Raw genomic sequence first — 19,642 nt, 5'->3', positions numbered from 1 at the left:
CAAATCAACAAAAAACCTGACAAGTATGCATTTGTAGAAAGAAAGCTACATCACCCCAAAACGATTGGGAGCTACTACTCTACGCTGCCATGGTAAATACACAGTATAACAGTATTATGTCGATGGTCGTGGGATTTTAGTATCACCACAAGGGCATCGTGTTACATCGACACTTACTCTTGTGTGCAATGAATCAAAAAGAGGTGACAGAGGTGGGTCCCTTCAGATAAAATGTACATCCAAAATAAATGCATTTTATAAAGTATTTTTCCTAAAGAACCAAACCACTCAAGATGAGCTGTTAGAGAAAGCAGCACAAGGAGCCAAAAGCAGTGTGGAGCAGAACAGGTTGAGCAGCGCAGGTGGCCGAGGAAGAACCGCAGTGAAGAAAGAAGAGTGTCAAACATGATGGAAGGCTTGGGTCAGTTTGTTTGCTGGGGTTGTTTTTTCTGGAAAGAGAGAAACTTAGACTTGTGTTGCATCGATGACTGTGGCAGCTAATTTGGCTGGGACCTAGAGATTCAATGAGCCAAGTTGTTTTGTTAGGTCATCGTCTTACGTGTTGAGAAGATTTTTTTTACCTTGAAAGGTTAATAAAAGGACAGACTTGCAGCTTTTGACAAAATCCCACCACTGGTAGTAAGTAAAGTCCATTACTGATTAGCCCACAAAACGTTGCTCACACTTGCAACGACCTCTTAATCTCTGTTTTTGCTTATTTATTTGTGATTTTGCAAGTTACCAGAAATGAAAAATCATGACACATTGCCTCATGAGCGACTGTCAGCTGATGGGCGGAAAGTGTGTCCTCAAAAACCTCCCATGTGGACACTGCTGGGTGTTATTTTGTTGCCAACACATGACACCCCTTTCTGAGACGTGCCAGACTTAATGACAGGGAATGTGACACTGTTTGGTGTGAGGGAGGACACGTTTTGACGTCTGTGGCCACTCATTTTATTCCAGGTGTGTTTTGCACATGTGCAGGTGAAGAAAACCATGTTCATGTTAAACTTCTTAGCAGGAAGGCAAGCTCGAATGAGTCACTGGGAAGTGACTCGCTGAAAAAGCAGAGCGATGTAGTGCAATTGTGTAGGTGAGGGGTTTAAATTTTAAGCGGACAACAGGCTGGTTAAATTCCTACACACAGTCCTCTTTTGTCAACAGTTGGGCTTCAGATCTTAAATTCAACAGTGGATGCTTTCACAGATCAGAGAAACTGCTTTTTGATGTTGTTTTGATGAGCGCAGATTCCTCTCCTCTTTACACCTCCGTTTTAGATTTTCAGGTCCGCTTTCCTTTTTCAGAGGCTTGTTTTGGCTGTGATAGATTGGCCAGCCTCCTCAGCCTTCCCTGGCTGCCAGTGTCTGGGCTGCATGTGTCGGTGTGGGTCAGTAGCTGCGGGCTGTTTGTCGACTGTGCTGGGAGACGGAGAGGGGGAGTTGTGGGGGTGGGTGTTAGAGGACAGCAGACAGTTGTTATGGGCTCCAGCTCTCTTGTCTAAGCTCCTGACTGTGAGGCTCTTCGCTGCTTCTCACATCTCCATTTGCTTTTGATGCCCTTCCCTAACAGTCAAACCCCTCCCTCTTAAGATGACTCCCACACATTGCTCTCTGTCTTGCTTTTACTTTTCCTTCTTTGTCTTTACTCCAATCGTGCCCTTTCCTTGCCTACAGCTCACTTTGACTTTAGCTTTTTGTTTTGTTTTGTTTCTAAGCAGCAGCTACTGTATCTACTGTTTCTGTTCAGTTTTTTTTTTTTTTGGTCTTTTCCCTATTTCTCATATCCCACACTTCTTCTATGCCTTACCATCCAATCTGACTTCTCCAGCAGACATTCATTACCACACACACAGTCCAGTCCTGTCGACTATTGTTCGATCTATTGGACCGACATGCGTCCCTGTGGAAAAGCATCAGTCAGTATCTCTATGGCTCAGTCACTGCATGGCAACAAGCCACTGATACAAACACCAACCCTGTGCACATCTTGTGTTTCCAGCCCAGCACACACACCATCTGTGGCAGATTGCAGAGTTACCATAGCAGAGATGAAGTAGCAGTAGCAAAATTGCTTTATAGTGTGTGTGTCAACATAATATAAAGAAAAACAACATGGTTGAAACATAATTTAAATTCCATCTTGGCTGTGCAGCATCTGGCAGACTGTCAAAAAACAAGAGCAATAATGAGAGGGGAAAAATTGTTTTGTTTTTTTTATCTGGAAATATATATTTTTGATTTATTATTTTCCTCCACTGGCTTAAATTAGCTGATGAAATCTGTTTAGAAATCCACTGATTTTGTAATTTTGCAATTACACTAAAACACACGATCAAGAAAACCAAGCATCAACTCCTTCTACTTACATATCAGGGTAGCAAGGGTTTCTGAACAAAAAGACAACAAACTGATGCAAAACCACCATGTAGAGACACAAAACAAACCCTGAAGAGACGGAAAACATCACGTAAACATCACGTAACCCTAACCATCAGATGATTCATTATAACTTTATTCACAGACTTTATACTACTCCTCTTAAATTATTTTACATGAAAAGAAAATCATCACCGACATGCGAGCTGTGCTCCTTAGGAGCTACAGGAACATTTCTACATATGGTCTGGGACTGCCCTGGGGTAAAAACATTTTGGGAAATGGTTTCTATAAAGATCTCCTCTATTCTTGACAGTACCATCCCTTGCTCTCCAAGGATTTTGCTACTGAACGATTTTACTGAGCTAGACCTTTCCTTGATGCATCAACGCTGGTGTTAGGTAGCCCTAACTGCCGCTAAAAAAATAATCGCACAAAGATGGAAAACTCCCCATGCTTTGTCACAACAACAATGGATTAATACAGTCATAGATCTGGCTAAACTTAAGAAATCTGTGGCCAGTATGCACGGTGCTCAGAGCAAGAATATTAACTTGTGGTCATCTTTTATTGACAGATTATTGGATTGATGGCCTGGGATGATGTCCTGTTGCTTTCTTTTTCACTTCCTTATCCTCTTCTACTTCTAGCATCTACACATCAACTATCCTGAGCTGTTTTTTTGATAAACTTTTTTCTTTGTGTTTTCTATTAGGACCGGGTGAGTGAGCTGGAAAGGAGACCTGTGTGTGTGTGGGGGGGTGGGGGGGTGCTGGTATGGATGTTGATTGTCGTCCATTGTCGTTTCATGTGTTGTGTATTTGTTTTTGTTTTTTGTTTTTTTTGTTTGACATAAAAAATACAATAAAAATTTGATCACAAAAAAAAGAGACGGAAAACAGCAGCCAACCAAGGAAAAAATATCCCTGTAAAGATAAAGATTGGTTGTCAACAAACAGATGGCAACAACAACTATGTGGAGGTGCAAAATGGCAATTAAAAACAAAAATGTAGAAAGACCCAAAACAAAGCTATACTATTTGTTTCTGGCTTGTTCAACCTTTGGGTTTTGCTGGTGTTTGTGTAAATAGACCTTTTGCATTCCTAATTGCATATTTTCAGTAATATTATTTCATGTGAAAACATTTAGTCTATTCAGCTTTTGTTTATTACTGTAAATGAATAATGTAACTACTGGTAATTCCACTGTTGATTATTGCAAGCAACCAGTTTTAAGCACATTTAACATGTTCTCCAAATGTGACCTTGTAGTCCACCCTTGGCTGTGCACCATAATTTAAGCTCTGGTCTCATGAATGTTTGTTACCTAATTGTCACTCTGAAGTTCAGGCTCGCACGAGGCACATTCTTTTGGCTCTTTGGTGGGTTTCTTTTAACCAGATTTGTCTGTCTGTGCATAAAATCACAGTTTATTAATAGATAATACATTTAGAGACTCAAAGGCATTAGTTTGATGAAATGAGACACAAATTAGTCACGCCATGTTTTACCAAGCAAACCGTGCAGTGCCTGCTCTCCAGTGCTCATTAGTTCTGAGCTGCCTGTAAGGCTGAAAACTGTTTAGTTTTACAGAAAACAAGATCAAATGGAATAAACTGCATTTGTCCCGTGTTTCATTGTGCCATTCTTTGTTACTGCAGCCGACAGGAAAGACCTGCCTCAGTTTCAGATGAAAGTCGAATGCCAATAAACAGTCTAACACACAATGATTGTTTGTTTCCACACCGCCGCCCATCCTCCCTCCAGGACTCTGATGCCCCCCCCAGACCAGAAGGCGTTCACCCCCCGGTGTTCTCGGCTCTGCGCCAGTCCAGAGTGGTGTCATCCACCTCCGTGGAGGAAGAGGCCCTTACAGAGAAGTTCCTCAAGATCAACTGCAAGTACATCACTGATGGCAAGGTAAGACATCTGCCAACTACTCAAGTCGAGTCCAAAGCAGGAATTACCAGCAGCAAAAACACCAACAAGTGGCAGATGGAGGAGGGTGCATGAAGAGGTTGTGTTGTTATCAAATTAAATGGGCCGTAGAGCTGCCAGCTGCAGACGCTCGACACACTTTATACCTGAGTAATACTTGTTATTTTTTGGTATAAACCTCTAGAACAAAGTATTTGTTTTATGGTCGATGAGTTTTTACACAAGACAACTGCATCAAGCTGGCGCAAGAGAAAATCAAAGGAAAAAATCGAATCCAAATATTCCACTTGAGTAGACCACAATCAAATGGAGATTTTTTTCTGTGCATTTATTTGATAACAATCAACGATAGCAGCAATATGCATTCTTTATTTATTTTTATGGATGTCTAATTTTTTTAATTGATTGATCAATTTCAGAGACAATAATTTAGGGAAATAAAGCATTGAATATTAATGATGCTGCGTGTACAAGTGTGGGCTCATCCGCATAAATCAGCTCAATAAAAGCCTGAGTTTCGCTAAATCCAGCCGATCATAGTCGGGGTTGTATTAATGTATTGATGCAAGTTTTCTAAACTTGGAAATTTTAAAGGTCGTTGCAGTTAAGTGACGCATTCTTGTCTACTTTATCTTCTGATCACGGTGTGATTCAGACATTGCTTAAACTGGGTCCTATGGAATTCCATAATTAGATACTTAAGTCAGTAGCTGATAAAAAGTGATGGACACCTACATACATATATATACTTTGAACGCACTGAACACACACTTGCTTTGTCAGAAATTGTTTATGTTGTGGTTGTTCTCAGTCGTTCAGGTCATGGGAATCCCAAGAGCTTGAATAAGGGCAACTGGACGAGCTCTTGGTTTCACCTCTCATTTGAAAAGCTTCTTCGGTTCTGTTGTGGTTTTTGGTCAAAGTTTGATTCAGAGGAGGCTGGATGGCAGCTACTGAAGCTACTGAAATGGTCTAAATTTAAATGCATGCAGCCTTTCTCTAAGTGCATGTTTGTGTCCAGGCAGCTGCCCTGCTCTTTCTCACCCTGTCCCGCACACGCACGCACGCACAGAGATCCATGGTATTGAACCACAGCTGATTCACTCCCAGGTACCAAATGAAAGCACTGAAGTGGACAGCGCTGGCAGTCAATAGCTTCTTGATTTAAGACATTTGTTGTTTAAAATAGATTTAGCCTTTTCCTTTTTTATGTGACACAGGTGCTTTTTGATTATGTTACAGCTTTCCTGTACAGGCTCGAAAAGTATGGAATTAGTTTTCTCGTGTTTCTCAGGTCTACATAAGTTTGGAAAAAAGTGGTAAAATAATGGTTTCAGGTCCACGTGCCCTATCCTGAACTTGTATTTGCACGCAAAGTTATAGCTGAAACAGAGAGTTCCAATGTCTTATCTTGTGTTGTAATTGAAAATCAGCCCATTGCGATTATATGTCAACACTGTGGTTGCTTAAAACATTTCCAGACTGTTGCTCTGCTCTAAAAAAGTCCTGATTTCTAAGAAAATTACCGTTCAAGTTACTCTGACCAATTTCTCACACAGTCCAGAGTCATGGCGTCGGACACTTAACTCAGTTATGCTCCTGTGCATGTATATTAAAAATATAAATAAAGTATTTTAAAGTATTTTTCTATTCTATTCTATATGAGGTCAAGGATGACGGTCCAGTTTAATGGCAGAGTAAAGCTTAACCCTAACTTGTTTCAGCTGTGCTTGTAAATGTGCTTACTGAGCTTGATATCATCGAAAGCCCTACAGTTTTTTTTTATGGGTTCCATGGATAGCATGATTAAAAAAGGCTGAACAGACGCCTTGAAAACAGATTATCAGATCTTATTTAGAAAAGAGACTAAAAATATATTGAGGAACCAAAATATAAAAAGTTTTCATTTCTTGTGTGGAGGTGAGGTAACAGGACAACACGTAGTACTGGTTCATTTTCTGCTTTCTCTTCTGTACATCAGGGAGCTGTCAGCGGCGTGTTGCTGGTGACACCCAACAACATCATGTTTGACCCTCACCGCATGGATCCTCTGGTTCAGGCTCATGGATGTGAAGAGTACGGCATAATGTGTCCTCTGGAGGAGGTGCAGTCTGCCGCCATCTTCAAGGAGATCACAGAACCCAAGATCCGAGAAACCGTCCCAGAGTAAGAAAAAAAAAAAAAAACACAGCAGGTTTATTGAATTTAAAGCTGAAGAACTACACATGTAATCATTCAATGAATATAGATCTATAAAAGCCAAAACGGTCTTTATAGCTGATTCTCCCCCACATAAATCCCTATTTGTGCTTATTCTGTATCTTCTCTGTGTATTTCTTCCTCTCACACTCTCAAAAATGCTGCTTCCTCAGCGTAATCAATGTCATTCTCTGCTGCACCAATGATCAGATTGCATGAACGACCAACACGGTTTAATTCTTTCCCCCACATACCAAAATGAAAAGGAAACTGCAATTACACCAGGGTTAATGAAGTGTGCCTTTACCCTCCTACATTGTGATTGCTCACTTTGTTAGGCAGGAGGAAGCTGACACGTCAGAGGATTTATTTTTCTCCTTCTTCAGATTTAGATTTTCCTCATTTTTCTTTTACATTTCTATTTGTTAATTTTATCTTTGATCATTTTAGTATTGTTGGATTTGAATGTACTTTATGCAAGTGACAAATATAGCATGATGAATCCTGTGTAGTCCTTGTTTTCCCGTTTCCTTTAGGGCAGAGCTGTACTTTGCTGGTTGAGCGTTGCCAGTGGAGCCGTCATTGTGCCGGCAAATGGCACATTTCTGTGCCAGGCCCAGCTGTTTTCTCAGCTGTGGCCCATCGTCTGTCTCTGTTTTTTTTCTCCCTCCCTCTCTCTCTCTGCTGACCTCTCTGTGTGTGCCCCTCTGTCTGAGCACACCGTTGAGCAACAAGTGCCTGCACAATGGGATTCTGTGAAGTGTGCTGCTTATATACAAGTGACACACAGTGTGTTCTTTAGAAATGCAACAGAGCATTATTTGTGTGCATCACAAATAAGTTCCTTTATACACTGAAATAAAATACTCTTTGGTATTAAGAATATTAACAGTTATGTGACAGTTGATTATCTGCTAAACAAAATTGTAGTTGTGTTCTTGAAGGTTTGTTACGTGACTGGTTTAGTGCTGAATTTCCGGTTTAGAATAATTTGCCATGCCTTAATGTTGTTAACGGGGTGAGCAGTGTAATAGAAACCTCTGTTGGTGTAATGAAATGCATGACAAAGTAGCCGTGTACAATTTGGCTAAAAGATGGCAGTCTTGTGGGGTTCAGTTTACACTCTGTATCACAATTCTATCTCCTCGTAGATGTACTTTAACTTGTGATCACATTATTGCATATGGCTGCGTGAACACAAAGCCAGCCTTTGTCAGCTCATGGCTAGGGAATCGCATCCGAAGTCTCTGCATCATTTTTTGCTCAGATTAAATTCCTTTAGGATGTTGGTCTGCCTCGTCCGCTGTGCTGTTTTGCGTTTACAAACTGAGTTGCACTCCCAAGAGGCATTTTGTGCATCCACCGAACATCGTCCTGATTGTGCCACATGTAATCATGCTTTTATCTAGTTCATGGGGAGTAGGACAGCTTGGATGGCGCTGTCCTTCAGTTATTTCATAACGGGATCTGTACGATTCATCTGGAAAGCACATCATATGCCAAAGTAGCGTCAGCTCATCAGATCACACACATCTCATCCCAAACTGCATCCTCTATGTTCAATATCACCAAACAGTTGAAATTAACAGCCCTGTGTGACAGGTTTTGAAAAACATAATGGTTTTTCATTCCATGACTGCTGTTGGACTTTCTAAACTGCCAGCTGAACATGCAGTATGTCCTCCAGAAAAGCCTGACAGAATTATCTTATTTATTTTAACTTTTGTTTGACCGTGCGTTGGATGATTATAGCAGAACTCAAGTCACTCATGTGACTGAAGTGGCTAATGATTGCTTTTAGGTGTTTAGCATTGCACTTATAAAGTTGGAAGACTCTGAAAATGCTAATTAAAACCAAGCGACTATGATGCAAGTTACTAGAAGGTCCTTTAACACATTTATTGTCATTCTTTTAACCCTTTTTGTCTGCAATACTCTGTGTGTGTGTGTGTGTGTGTGTGTGTGTGTGTGTGTGTGTGTGTGTGTGTGTGTGTGTGTGTGTGTGTGTGTGTGTGTGTGTGTGTGTGTGTGTAATCTGAAAAGATTATTCAAATCTTTCTTTTGACTGTTTTATTGTTCCACTTGCATGTTCTCAGTGACTTGGAGCCTCTCCCAGCTGAGAGGCATCCCTCCCAGCAGAAAGACCCAGAGCCCCGCATGAGGGAACCGGGGAATAATGACAGCGGGAGCACAGCCCCACGCAGTACTGAGGGCTCCTTCTCAGAAGACGTCTTCACGGAGACGGAGCTGTCCCCCATTCGGGAGGAGGAGCAAGCATCCAGTGAGGACCTCCGCCTGGACAAGTCCTCCGGTGCTTCCACAGAGTCTGTGCAAACCATCACCCAGGCCGAGGCTGCTGGTTCACAAGCCCCGGGTAGCACCCGCAGCTCAGTCAGCCAGCCGGAGGAGCCAGCTGCAGCCAAAGCAGAGAAAAATCCACCAGACACAGCCACGGTAAATGATAACCAGTCCCCAATGGGATCCAAGCAGCACAGTGTAGAGAAGCCACAAAGCACACCCACTACCACCACCACCACCAGCAGCAGCAGCAGCACTAGCCAGGCCCAGGGTCCCAGCAGCAGCACCTCTCGTCCAGGGTCCCAAAGCTCAGCCATCACTTCCATCTCAGCCAGTCCACAGGGTGATGCCAACCAGGGTGCAGATGCCTCTAAAATGGACACTATGCAACAAGGCAAGGAGGAGGAGAACACAGAGCAGACGCAAAAGGACGGCACACAGAGCTCTGCAGAGGGTAAACACGCCGAGTTACTGTCAGGAAAAATCATTTTTACCTTGAGAGCAGGTACAGAACATTTCAGATGGGGAATCTGGCCTTGTGCTGTCTTAGCTTCACCACAACATCCATATCCCTCTGAACACAATCAAAGTGAATTTTTCTGCTCTCGATTGCTACAAAATCACGTCTCACATGTTGCTCTCCGATAACCTTTCTGTTTCCGCTCTGCTTCGGTGCTAGTAATTGGAAAATAAAGACGCAGAGAAACGGTGCCTTTATTGCAGCTATCAGCTTTGCAAAGCTTGCTCAGCTTTATGGGGTTTATGCAGTTCTTTGATCTCTGGCATTGGTGGTCTGGCCCACTCCTGTGTGTGATAAGCTAAAGCCTATCAAACACCATAATGCCACAGACGCACCTGGCTCCCCAAATGGGAAACACAAAGAACAAAAAAAACTCGACATCAAAACGACACCATCTGAGACGGCATTCAGGTTTTACTTGTATTTTGCATCTTTCTTTCATTTGTATTTGTAGAAATACTTAACTCCACTTTTCATACCCATGTTTAGATTCGCGAATCGTTGCTGTCATAACACCTCTTTATATCAAACGCCAGAAACACCCTCTGATAGGGTTAGGGTCTGAATATTTTCACATTTCTTTTTAATAAAACGCGTGAATTTAGCTTCTCGTTAAAAACAATACTAAAAATACCTCAAAATGAGCATTGTTGTGACTATCTAAATACTAGATACTGCTGTCTTCTAATCACATAAGCGCAGCTCGCAAAAGTAACGGCATCAACTTTAAAGTGGGTTAGACTTAGAAACCGAAAGCATCCATGTTGAATATGGAATCAGTCACACAGCTGTGTTCTCAAAGCAGATTCGTTTCCGTTGATTTCTCTGTTGTGTGCTGTCCATGCAGGAGCATGTGGCAGTGTAATGTCAAAAGTACAGTCATCTCCTTCAGCCTCCTGGAGCTGTGACCTTATGATAGGCCACTGATCTGTCATGGGCAGTGCCACTATCAATTAATACTGCAGCACTCTATTTATGTACCGTCATCTGATGTGTTTCTGTCACACAATAATTAGTGCTAGCTCCCAAGAGCTGAGGTTAGCATCTGTTTAGCTTAGTTTAACAGGCAGCTTGGAAGCGCAGAGAAACGACAACCCGCAGTGTCTAAACCTAACAAAGTCTTGCTCTCAACGCTTCCATTGTATTTTGTTCAATTATTCTGTACAAAATCCTAAGTCAAATCCAGAGTGGCTTTTCTGACCAGGTAATCCTTTCTTTGCTCAGGTACAGGGTCCGCAGAGAGGCGGAAGCACCGCTCTCACAAGTTCCTGTGTCTGCGAGTGGGGAAGCCCATGAAGAAGACATTTATTTCCAACGCCAGCGCCTCCATGCAGCAGTATGCCCAGCTGGGCAAGAAGCACGAGTACTGGTTTTCTGTGCCACAGGAGAGGTCAGTAGCTCTGCCACAGCTCACGCTACCCCAGGACAGAATGGATTTGAATACAGATGCAAATAAGGCTTGGTGTTGGGTGAGATGACACGCTATAGATCCTAGAGCGTGTGCTGTTTCTGATATTACTTAGGATTATTTCAATTGGAAACAATCTAATGTGAACCCATAATATAATCCTGGTAAACCACAATAGGTGAGACTCCTTTTTTTCAGTCCCTTTAATATGTGAGAGCTATCGAACACGCACTCTCTGTCAGGTCCTTCCTCCTGTGCGGCTTCTTCCCTTTGCCATGTGCTGCCTCTGCTAGACAGCGAGACAATTTATTATTCATTCACTCTGCAGGGAAACAAACTCACTTTATTTCTAGGATGTGGTGCACACACACAAGGAAACAGTTAAAGCCGTTCATTGTATAATATATGTATCCTCACAATGTGTGTTTGACCCACTGTGTTGATGAACTGTTCCAGTCTTGCACTGAAATTCTTAATGTTTCTTGATGTTAAACTCAAAGCCTTGGTTTGTTTTTTTCCTTCCAAGTTGTCTGACTCAGTCTGCGTGTACAGTTGCACAGTCAGCACTGCTCATAATTACATTTAGAGCTCTTGACACTTGAGGGAGACGCATTACAAGCAAATACGTGCTTAAACGAAAGTCCTTTTAGTATGTTGATGTGGTGAATTAATCCCAATTACACTTATAACTTGATTTGATAAGTCTTTCTCATTTAAAAGGCTTGCATCTCAGCCAGATTTAGAGATAATTTGAAACGACACGCAATGGTTCATTGCCCAGATTACGTTTGGGTTTGTTTGTCAAACTGAGAAGACAGCTGCACAACACCACTCCTGTTTCAGTTTATGTCTCTCGGTTTTGGGGCCTTTTACACCAGACAACAATCGGCAGTCAGCCACATCGGGAGAGTTGGTGAACATCTGTCTCTCTTGTATTTTCAGTCCGTGCACCTTGCAGCCATTGTTGAGACTGTGTCGACGTCTGTTTTTTTTTTTTTGTTTGTTTTTAGCCGATTCAAAGTTAAGACTTAGCTTCGCTTCTGAGACAACATGAAGCAAACAGCTAGCTGGACATATTGCACGCAATCTCCCCTCATTTGTCATCTACATTTATCCTAAACAAGTAACACTTTTCACGTCAACATGGCCATGTGGATTGAAGGAACTGAAGAACAGCTGATAATTATGACAGAGATCAGTTCTGTATCACGGTACCAAAAAACACAAAGCACACGCTGGTATGTTTCCATGTTGTTGTTTTTTTATTTATATTTTTTTAATCTCGCATTCTTCCTCAGTTGGGGATGTTTGTGCCGATATGCTGACATGCTTTTTGCATGTTTGTGCATTATGGCCAAACAAGCCCACTTTGGTCTCTTCTGTCCAACGGCACACAGCAAGGTTACATTTATGGTCGACGAAAGGGCTCAACTGACAATTTAACTGGACCACTGGACAGTTTTAACAAATACATGCAAAAAGATGGAACTTTTGGAGCACATCTAGTTGACTGAATATACTTGCTGGGATATCCACTCCAGGAAAGATCGGAGACTGTCATGAGCATTTTTTTTCTCAATACAGAACAGCCCTCTCAGATCAATGGGCAGCAACAAATTCTTTTCCAAGATCATTGCTGATGGCTTTCCTTCTTCGCATTGCGTTAATATACACCTTGAGGCTGCAGGTTAAAAAGCAGATACCTGAAAATATCCCTTTGCATCCCTTAATTACTTAAATTTAAGGCTTCAAGAGAACCAGATTATATATTTCTAATTTCCCAATGCTACAAACCTTAAAGTTGATAGAGGGTGAGCTCTCTTTCTCACATGACTGTATTTGAATCGGACAAACCCGGCATGTCCGGCTTAGTTGGTTGTGGTTCAATAAATGCCTCATGCCTCATAAGTATTTATAGTGAAACAGCCCTCTCATCATCATTCACAGTCAACTTTCTTTTTCTTTTTCTTTTTTTTTTTTAAAGGTTGCTTAGCTACAACATTTCCCACCTTGATAGCAAGTTTGTTGTGATGCATGTTTCTCTTGGATATAATAAACCAAGGATATAGCAGAGTCAAAGCTGAAATTAAAATGCTGGACTCATACTTGTTACTCCTCATCATTTGTAATCTGACTTCCTGCTGCAAGCATGCTAACCGTGTGGGAGAAATGATTATAAATCTCTCAGACTTGCAACGCAATCTTCACAGTCTTGTTTATTCAGATGCTGCTAGTGTCTTCGTAGCTTGACCTAGATGGGAGGTGACCCGCAAAAGATGTGTGTTTAAGTCTCCTGGCATTAGTGTGGGAGGAAAGAGAGGCTACTGAATAAGCCATGCACAGCTATGTCGCCGACTGCAACTCAACGGCCAGACTCTGCCGCAGCTCTTCATCCCATATCTGCCAACCATAGCATCGAACGACTCAGGCGGTGTTCTCATAATCTTATTGTCCACATGACTTTTCGTTAACTGAAAGGTCTGTAGCAACAGACCTGTCGAGATTTATCCGTCCACTTTGCAGGTTTTGTCAGCTCACCGGAGGATTTTTTATTTCTATTAGTTTGCCATCTAGACTCGTGATTCCATAAAATGCTCATTTTGCGTCCTCTGGCTTTGAATTTTAAAAAAGCAAATATTTGCTGACGTGTTTGCCCCCAAAAGATTATATGAAAATCTCTGTTGCACTGCCTTCCTTCTTCCTTATGTGTTTTTATCCAGAAAGAGTTCATAGTTGCATTTTCGTGTTTGGGCTTTTCTTGCTAACGTGTTGTCATGAAGGCCACGCAAGTTTAAAAGGTCAACATTTCTTTTGTTTGAGGAAATATAAAACGTAATTCTCCATTTAAACCGTTTTATAACATGGTCAATATCTCTGCTTATTCATTTCTTTCATCTAGTCATGTACAAGTCAATAATTAAGTCACTTGTGCTGTTTTCTTATAAAATCCATGCAATGCCATTTCATCATTGTCCTGTGTTTCCTCCACAGATCAGAGCACCTGTATGTATTCTTCATGCAGTGGAGCCCGGACATGTACGGTGAAGGGGTCAGGGGGATGGGACAAGAGCCGGGGTTCATGGTTGTCAAGAAGAATGAGGTATCGGAAACTGCTGAGGACGAGCCCATCACCGACCTCAATGTCAAGGAATGGGAGGTAAGGTTGAGCCAGATGAGTTTCTTCGCTTTTCTTTAAGTGCACCTTTTGTGTTTTTCCATGCCCCACAGACATGGATTGAGTAGTGTTCTTCATTTTGATTTAATCCATAGCCCGTCAAAGTACAAGTTAATGTGCCGTAATTGTTTATTTATTGTTATACTGAGTTAAATGTTAAGTAATTGATTTGCTTTCATTATGCAGTGCACAGTGTGGATGTATTGTGCAGATATTGTTTGTACACCATTTGAATTGTGTAGCTGTACAACCTCAGTTTTCTATTCTTTGACATTTTGCACCTTTGTGTACCACTGCATATTTCTTGGTTTAGTGGTTAATCTTTGTGTCAACTTTCGATCTCTATGCAAGCTATGCTGTGTCACACTTGCTTTGCTTGGAAATGTGCTTCTCTGAACTTCCAACCAAAGTGTTTTGCATGTTTGTGTAATTGTCTATTCTTCTCGGTCACTGTATGGTAATTTCCATCAATATGTCGTGTGTCACTGCTGTTGGTCAGTATTTGTCAACTTCATTTGCTGAATGACAAATGACCAACACCACTGTAAGTTGCTCATGCTTGTTTGGATATGAAATATCCCCAAAGGGAATGTGACACTGATGTGGGTTCTTCTCTTCTCTTTTCTGTTACAATATGTTTTCAGTTGCCTTTGTTGTAGATTTACCGAATGTGGAAGTAAGAGTAGGAAGCATAGACCAGCACTGCCTGCTCATTTCTACTTTCCGTACTTCTTGTGCAGTTGGCACTGAGTGGGTGACTGTTCAGAAGCCTGTGGTTAATGAAAAGAATCCATTCATTGTAGGAAGAAATTGATACGACAGAGGCTGTGTCCTGCAAATAAAATTTTAATGTAAGTGAATGATGTTAGAAACAAAGTGGACTGATTTGTTTGCCCACGGACCTCTAGCAAACAGAATCTATATTATTCATTACGTCTTAATAAGTAAAAGCTGTAGGAACCATGAGCATGAAGTTTTATCAACAGGACTTTGACAGAATAAAAAGTGTCTTCATAACAGGTTCTTGTTTTTGAAATTCAACCTTTTTTTTAGGATAAATATGATATCATATTTGATAAATATGATTTTAAAAAATGTCTTTGTGACACGGGAAAGTTGTTAATAGAGATCTACATTAAGTATGCTTACTCAGGAAAATGGTGTTACTGTGTCTTTAAATTGAGTCAGTGTTTAGGGTGGGATCATCGATTTCTTTTTAACCAATAGTACGCCAGTTTCTCCTCATCCCTTATTGTTATTGGAGTTTAGCGACGTCAAACAGCTTAGAAACCCTTTTTAGAAAAAAAAATGTTTCTATTTTAGTCAAGCAGTCTCCCAAGCTTGATATTAAACTCTCCGTGCTTGTCTCGCGGCGACACGGGGATAACTTCAGGGATCTGTAATGTGACTTTTGAGCTTTAACCTCGCCCAGAAAGCAGGAGATGTTTTCTAAGAGGGGGAAGGACCAGGAGAAACGGCAAACCCCCAAGTATACCTGTGTATGTTGCTTGTGCTTTCTTCATGTTCGCAGCCTTTAGCGACGTACATTTCTATAGGTTCTGTTGTTGTTAGCAAGCAAGGCTAACTTGCTAGCGAAGCTAAATTAGCCTGCTAGCTCTTTTCCCGGTTCGGTTTAGTTCAGTGAATGGTGGTAAATAAAGTGTCTACTATGTGACCATTGTTTGGTAGTCAGGCCAGTGCTCCCATACGTTTATGTCTTCTTGGCACTGAGTAATAAGATGTGTGTGTCTGTATAAAAGTTTTTTATAGAAAGGTGGTGCCTTCAAGATTTAGCCCTTACGATTTTAATACACTACTTTATTTACTTTTCACTGTCCCCTCATATATCTGAGATATTAGATCTTCTATTGGTTTAGATGCTGTCATCAAGCTCATTTTTGCTGAAGGACACAAGATTTAACTCGACGATCACATCCAACAATTGACCTTTTTTATGACATTCTTTGCCCGGGGTCAGAACTGGATTCAGTCTTTTTCTTCAGCATCTGTGAGCTAATTGGCTACCAACTAACCCTGTTGCAGTGTCAAATGCAGCAAAGTCATTTAGTTTAAAGGTGAACGGAAGCACAGATCAAATTTTCATGAGGACCGTTGTTTATTGAGACCTGCAAAGGGTCAGCTTGTTACTAGACAACTTACAGCAGTAGCAACAAGGCAAGTAGAAGATTATCTCATCTCAAACAGAAGAAAAAGTAAATAACAGTCTGTGGTGTGTGTGAACTGAAATGTTTGACACAGCCACTGTGGAAAGTTCTAATGGTTATTGCTTTATCAATGTGCATATTTATGACTTCGGTGTTTGTCCTCTGCACAAGGCTTGAAGTATTTTCCAGGTATTAAGAGATGGTGGATTTTAAAATGCCAGTATTAGCTCAGTGACAGAATGCAGGCAGCAACTCTTCATGGAGTATGCAACAGTGTGGGATGGAACTCTGTTGGAATGTAGCCATGCTTAGTGGGTCTTTGTGTTGGACTGATAGTCAATTGTTGTTGCTGACAAACAGCATTGGCAAGTTTTGTTGCACCAGTTAGACCTCAGCTATGTTTCTTTTTGTCTTTTGGTCAATGAAGAGCCATTTCACACTCTTGCTGTTGCGCTTTCTTCCCCGCTGAAGCTTTTCCTCATCCGAGTTGACTTCTTACTATTGCGTCTTGTAGCAGTGATTTAAAACGCAATACACAAACATGCAAAATGACTAAGTGCGCTGAAATACTCTGTTTCTTCTTCTTTTATCTAACTAAACTCTTAACAATTGGCCTTATGTCTGCGTCACACTTTGCTTACTCGTACCTCTAACATCCACCTTAATGTGAAAGGGAGGGCTGGAATCCCAAAGGCCAGCTATAAAACAGTTTATTGTTCCACTTGTTCCTGTGTTTGTACTACCAGGTAGTGTCTCTGACGGAGTACCACCGTCGGATTGATGCTCTAAACAGCGAAGATCTGCGCTCGCTCTGCAAACGACTCCAGGTGCCCTGATCAGCCCTGTTTACCCCTCCCTCTGCTCTGCCTGGCACTACTGCTGTCCCCGCCAACATGGTCACCTTTATGCTCTATGCAGGCTTTTGTTGCTGCTCATGTTGCACTCTAACCTCAGAAGTAGATTTCCCTGCTGCTGTAAATGAACATCAGAGGTTGAGTAGTCTCAGCTCACGAAAAACTATTCAAACCTGTAAGGCCAGATAGATTTTACAGATCATTTTAATGCAGGAAAGTATGCTCATCTGGGGGGATGATGTTAGCGTGACATCAGCCCTATCAGTGCGTCAGGCTTTCCAGCTTAGACTTGTTTTACATTTGTAGTAAATCAGCCCTCTAGACCAGTCTGATTATAAGATGGTAAGTGGTAGCTGCCGTTGATGCTCTGATGAGGTGAATGTCAGGAATGTGTCCTGCATGAGGACTGACCCTGAGACGAGACGATTAAAGGGGAAAGACATGGTGCATTGGTGAGAGGGTGGCAGTAAGACTCCTCTTACAGAATGAATGATGTTCTCTTGAGGACAATGCAGCTTAGGCGCTGTTTGAACGAGGACTGAAACATGAGCCTCCCAGCTACCGGTGGCAAAGTGCTCCACAATCAGCTTCTGTTATCAAGAAAGATAAATAAGCCGAACAGTCCGTTGGTCAAAGAAAACGTCAATCTGTAGAGTGCAAATTATTCATCGGGTTAATTTACTATTCACTTTGCATTCTCATCTCCCAGACAGCATCTCTGGCCGCTCTCCCGGTTCTGCCAAACTAGTCGTGATCATCTGGAATCGGAGAGAGGCTGCTTTTCTCATCAACTTCTTGTATTGTCAGAGTATCACTATAAATACAATTTTGGCAGGACAAGTTCTAGATTTGAAACCCCCCAAAGGGATTTTTTTTTTCTTTTTATCTCTTCTTTCTTTATTTTAGATTTTGAGTTTTTGCTGATGAGGTTTGCCATTGATTTAAGGCTAGTTTCCCCATTTTGCTTCTTCTGTCAAGCCCTAGACCAGCGCATCGGAACCTTTTGCACTTTGTAGAGTTTATTTTGTACTCAGCTCTTAACGTTGTTAGTTGGTGGATGCAGTTATTATGTTGCCTACCTAGTTGAGCTTGCTGAATGAATTGCCTGATCCAAAACAAAATGGTAGATAGATGACACTAGGTAAACCCATCCAGTATCGGTAGTTGCTGGAAGTTGAACCTCTTGCCATCAGCATGCATGTATCACTAACGCCTATTCTTATCTGTAGATTACCACCAAGGAAGAGGTGAACTCCAAGCATGGCACATCCATCAAAGCTGAGCTGGAGCCTGAAACGTTCAAACCCAACCTCAGAGAACCCAGTGATCTCCTGGAGGCCGACCAGATAGAGAAGGTAGAGGCTGCTGCCGAAACCCTGGCATACAAGATTTATTTAAAAGACGGGCTTAATGTTGATTTCAGCTACTTCCACAAAAGGATTCGCACCAACTGTTTCCATTAGAAAGTGACTTCTGTTGAGCTGCTGCCTGATATTGCTTTTCCCTCTCTGCCTCTTTTTGCCGTAGAACACCATTGTTGTCAAAAACAATGTTAAACACATCCATGAGCCACACAATTGAACTGGGTGGAATGTTTCTTCATTACCAAGAAACATAGTTAGTTTATCATGAGCCCCTCCCACATACACTCTTCTTTTGCTGTAAGCACACGGGGCAGACTAAATGTTTATTAACCCACTGCTGAAACTAATTCTCCCCAGTTTCTAAGTTTATTCCCATTCGTGTTATTTTAGAGCATAAACAACAGCCCTCAGTTCTCTTCAGGGAACCTCTGGGCCATTTTATTCAACCACTATATATATATATATACATAGATGTATTTATTAATCGTTACCATTGGCCTTGTTGCTTAAATTAAATGGTAAAATCGGAAATAGTTTAGAAATTAGCTGTGGTATTGCTGATTTAGTTTGTTCCCCTTCTGTTTGTTGACAATAAGAAAAATAACTTTACATGGATATCCACACACTCTGTCCAGCTTGTGTGTCGTGCTGCAGGCTGAAAAGCTAACGTGCAAAAACAGAGGATTTCCTGCTCATTTCACCTTCAAGCATAATGGATGTAAATCAAACTAAGTCATCTGCTCATGGACTGAAAGGTTTCAGTCTAGTTTTTCCATCACTGTGCTCAGGGAATAGGCGTAGTCTCTGCTGTGGTAGCAACAAACATCTACCCTTCACACAGTTATTACTTGGTTTGATGAATACATACAGCTGAAGGAGCATTCCTTACAGAGTTGTCGCCACGTAGGTCAGCTGATGCCTCTTTAGATCAGGCATTGAAACAAGTTACCTGGTTAGTCAGCTGATTTTAATTTGAAATTACTGGAAGCATAAACGGTTTGGCATATAAAAAGAGTTTATAGTGAATGGAAATTAAATAAAATCCCCATCGCTATGAGTCGGATATAATTGAAGGCAAGGACGGTGCTCGAGAACCTTGTACGTTGTTCCGAAGTGTGGTTTATGCCTCACAGGCAATACAGGTTAACACACACTCACTCTCACACAGCTCCAAATGAGTCCCAGTTGGCTTATCAGCCCATAGACAGCCGAGCGCGCAGCAGTGCAGAGGTTAGACGGGTTGGGCCCTCATCTCCTCGTGGCCTCCATTTCCTTCCTGCTCACCGCAGAACTGCTTCAGCTCCACTGCTGGAGCAAGTGCTGAGCCAACAAGAAAACGGCCA

The 19,642-nt window shown here is 41.7% G+C and overlaps 1 protein-coding gene across 6 annotated transcripts in view; it reads left to right on the top strand.

Moving 5' to 3' along the window:
• oxr1a (oxidation resistance 1a) overlaps nucleotides 1-19,642 on the top strand; it is a 161,392-nt gene that overhangs the window by 137,994 nt on the left and 3,756 nt on the right. For 3 of the 6 annotated variants that reach the window (XM_075464813.1, XM_075464814.1, XM_075464817.1), the window contains 7 exons: nucleotides 4,146-4,298; nucleotides 6,298-6,482; nucleotides 8,612-9,267; nucleotides 10,558-10,723; nucleotides 13,733-13,898; nucleotides 16,828-16,908; nucleotides 18,165-18,290. In XM_075464813.1, coding sequence (XP_075320928.1) covers nucleotides 4,146-4,298; nucleotides 6,298-6,482; nucleotides 8,612-9,267; nucleotides 10,558-10,723; nucleotides 13,733-13,898; nucleotides 16,828-16,908; nucleotides 18,165-18,290 — 1,533 coding nt within the window. Of the gene's footprint in view, nucleotides 1-4,145; nucleotides 4,299-6,297; nucleotides 6,483-8,611; nucleotides 9,268-10,557; nucleotides 10,724-13,732; nucleotides 13,899-13,926; nucleotides 15,416-16,827; nucleotides 16,909-18,164; nucleotides 18,291-19,642 lie in introns of those variants that run through there. The other 3 variants (XM_075464816.1, XM_075464818.1, XM_075464819.1) reach the window with 3 other exon arrangements.

The sequence above is a fragment of the Odontesthes bonariensis genome, chromosome 5 (genome assembly GCF_027942865.1).
Source record: "Odontesthes bonariensis isolate fOdoBon6 chromosome 5, fOdoBon6.hap1, whole genome shotgun sequence".
NCBI lineage: Eukaryota > Metazoa > Chordata > Actinopteri > Atheriniformes > Atherinopsidae > Odontesthes > Odontesthes bonariensis.
Note: the sequence above shows the minus strand (reverse complement) of the source record. Positions and strands in the feature narration are given on the sequence as shown.